The 1935-nt window shown below is 34.6% G+C and overlaps 1 protein-coding gene across 1 annotated transcript; it reads left to right on the plus strand.

The window, feature by feature from the left end:
* Positions 1-1121: 1121 nt before the first annotated feature.
* LOC114721769 (mini zinc finger protein 2-like) lies at positions 1122-1370 on the plus strand. The gene has a single exon (XM_028907625.1). The coding sequence runs from the start codon at positions 1146-1148 to the stop codon at positions 1368-1370; it is 225 nt and encodes a 74-aa protein (XP_028763458.1). The 5' UTR covers positions 1122-1145.
* Positions 1371-1935: the final 565 nt, after the last annotated feature.

Here is a 1935-nt window from a genome sequence, read left to right on the forward strand (position 1 = left end):
AACCCTATAGTTTATGATAAGTAATATTCACAAGTTATGGATAATACGATTTTGGGAAGTTACCTATAGGACCCATGTAAGAAAATTAAATTAAAAGAGGTTCCAAAAAAAATCATATTTATAAGTCAAATTTGCATATTTACCACTCAAATTTAACAATTTATGTTCACAAGTCAAGCTTCCATATTTATTAGTGGAATTGTGTTATTTACAAGTTAAACTTGTAATTTTTTTAAATTTTTTGCGACATTTTTGTTTCTAATTCTCTAACCAGAATCTCACGCTATGTAAAAAATGCAACTTATATACTTTTTTTTTCCGGAAAAAAAAAGAAGAAAGCTAGTGAAGTGTTATATAAAAATGCGTGTGAAGATATCATCATTAAAAGAAAACTTAAAATCTCAGCAGCCTTCTAGAGATCATAAATAGTTTTTTCTTTGTTTGTATTTTATTGTTGAGGTAGGTAAGCCATCAATTCTAAAAGACAAATTCAGGGTTGTGGTTTCATATGCACACTAATTTAAATCTTTTTATATTATTATTAAATTGACCACACAACTAGGTATATATAGAGAGCGATAGAGATAAAAAAAAAGGGTGCGATAAATATATAGGGGAAAAAATTTTCCAAGATCAATATATAGATATATAGAAAATTTCAACTCGCACAAGGTCACGTGTTTTTTTGATTTGATTCACGAACATTGATCAGTTAAGGAAATTATTGTTTTGAATTGTATGGTCTAAATTTGGTAGGGCCACATGCCTTTTATTTATCTATATACTTCCATGAGAAAGGGATGAACAGGTGGGGATTCAGAAATCACCGCTTATCACAACCTACTGCTGAGGTGGCCTGCCATCATAGGGTGATGATAAATCAAAATACTTTGGGGAGTCGGTGTCCCATTATACTCCTAAACAACCAGGACCACCAAAAAAGGCTGGTAATTATAAGATAATACTGCTCGATTAATTTCTTCTTCATTATAAAAAATTTACATGCTGGGTTAGGGTTAGGGTTAGAGTTGGTGACCAACAAGGCACTGATATGTATATATAAATGATCGTCTAAAGAATAATCCTGGTGTTATTTCAAGTTTCAACTTGCCTCCCCACTGATATTGAACTGAGAGAGAAAGAAGATGAAGAAGGTGGTAACAAGAGTTAACAACACAGTGGTCCGAAACGTTCGATATGGTGAATGTCAGAAGAATCATGCAGCTTCCACGGGAGGCTATGCTGTGGATGGTTGCAGAGAGTTCATGGCTAGCTCCGGGGAAGGCACAAGCGACGCTCTCACTTGTGCGGCTTGCGGCTGCCACCGCAATTTCCACAAAAGACATGAGCAAGTCGAGAGTCGTGAGTGAGTAATTAATTAATTAATCTCCTTCCATTCAATAAACAAAACACATCCACCTATTTGAGCTTGTACACCAGCGATTGATATAAAAATGGCTCATGAATTTGTGTATGGAATACATATATATATGTCTATTGTTACTTGTTAATGTTAATTACTTGCTGAATTTTAGTGATGGTCCTGTCCTGATCGATTTGACTTTTCTTGGTTTCTTGAGTGTGGATTGTCCAACAGATTCCGTTCTTGATTTCTTGATCAAGAATTAATATTGGAAACTTCAGATTCTCAGAGTTTTTGTAATATTATTCTTACATATATATCAAAGTGATCTCTCGTTAATTATTTGCCCTTTCGCCCCATATAGCTTCTCCAATTTCTTCATAGCTTCGGCTTTTCTTTCTCTATATCCTTGTTTGATTCACGTTTCGCCACTTATAGTCGGTCCAAATTTAAGGTTGGCTAAATGATCTTAATTGGAAACAGGCCATATGGTTTTTTTTTCCCCCTTGGGAGATGTTATTGAGGAGAGAACCCATTCATCTTGCAGATGTATAGGGCAAACACTTCCTGTG

The sequence above is a fragment of the Neltuma alba genome, unplaced genomic scaffold, assembly GCF_004799145.2.
Source record: "Neltuma alba isolate B1F8T4 unplaced genomic scaffold, ASM479914v2 tig00012068_pilon, whole genome shotgun sequence".
NCBI classification, from domain to species: Eukaryota; Viridiplantae; Streptophyta; class Magnoliopsida; order Fabales; family Fabaceae; genus Neltuma; species Neltuma alba.

What these genes read in the sequence shown, in the direction of transcription:
- LOC114721769 (XM_028907625.1), top strand. Translation starts at nt 1,146, where the DNA reads ATGAAGAAGGTGGTAACAAGAGTTAACAACACAGTGGTCCGAAACGTT.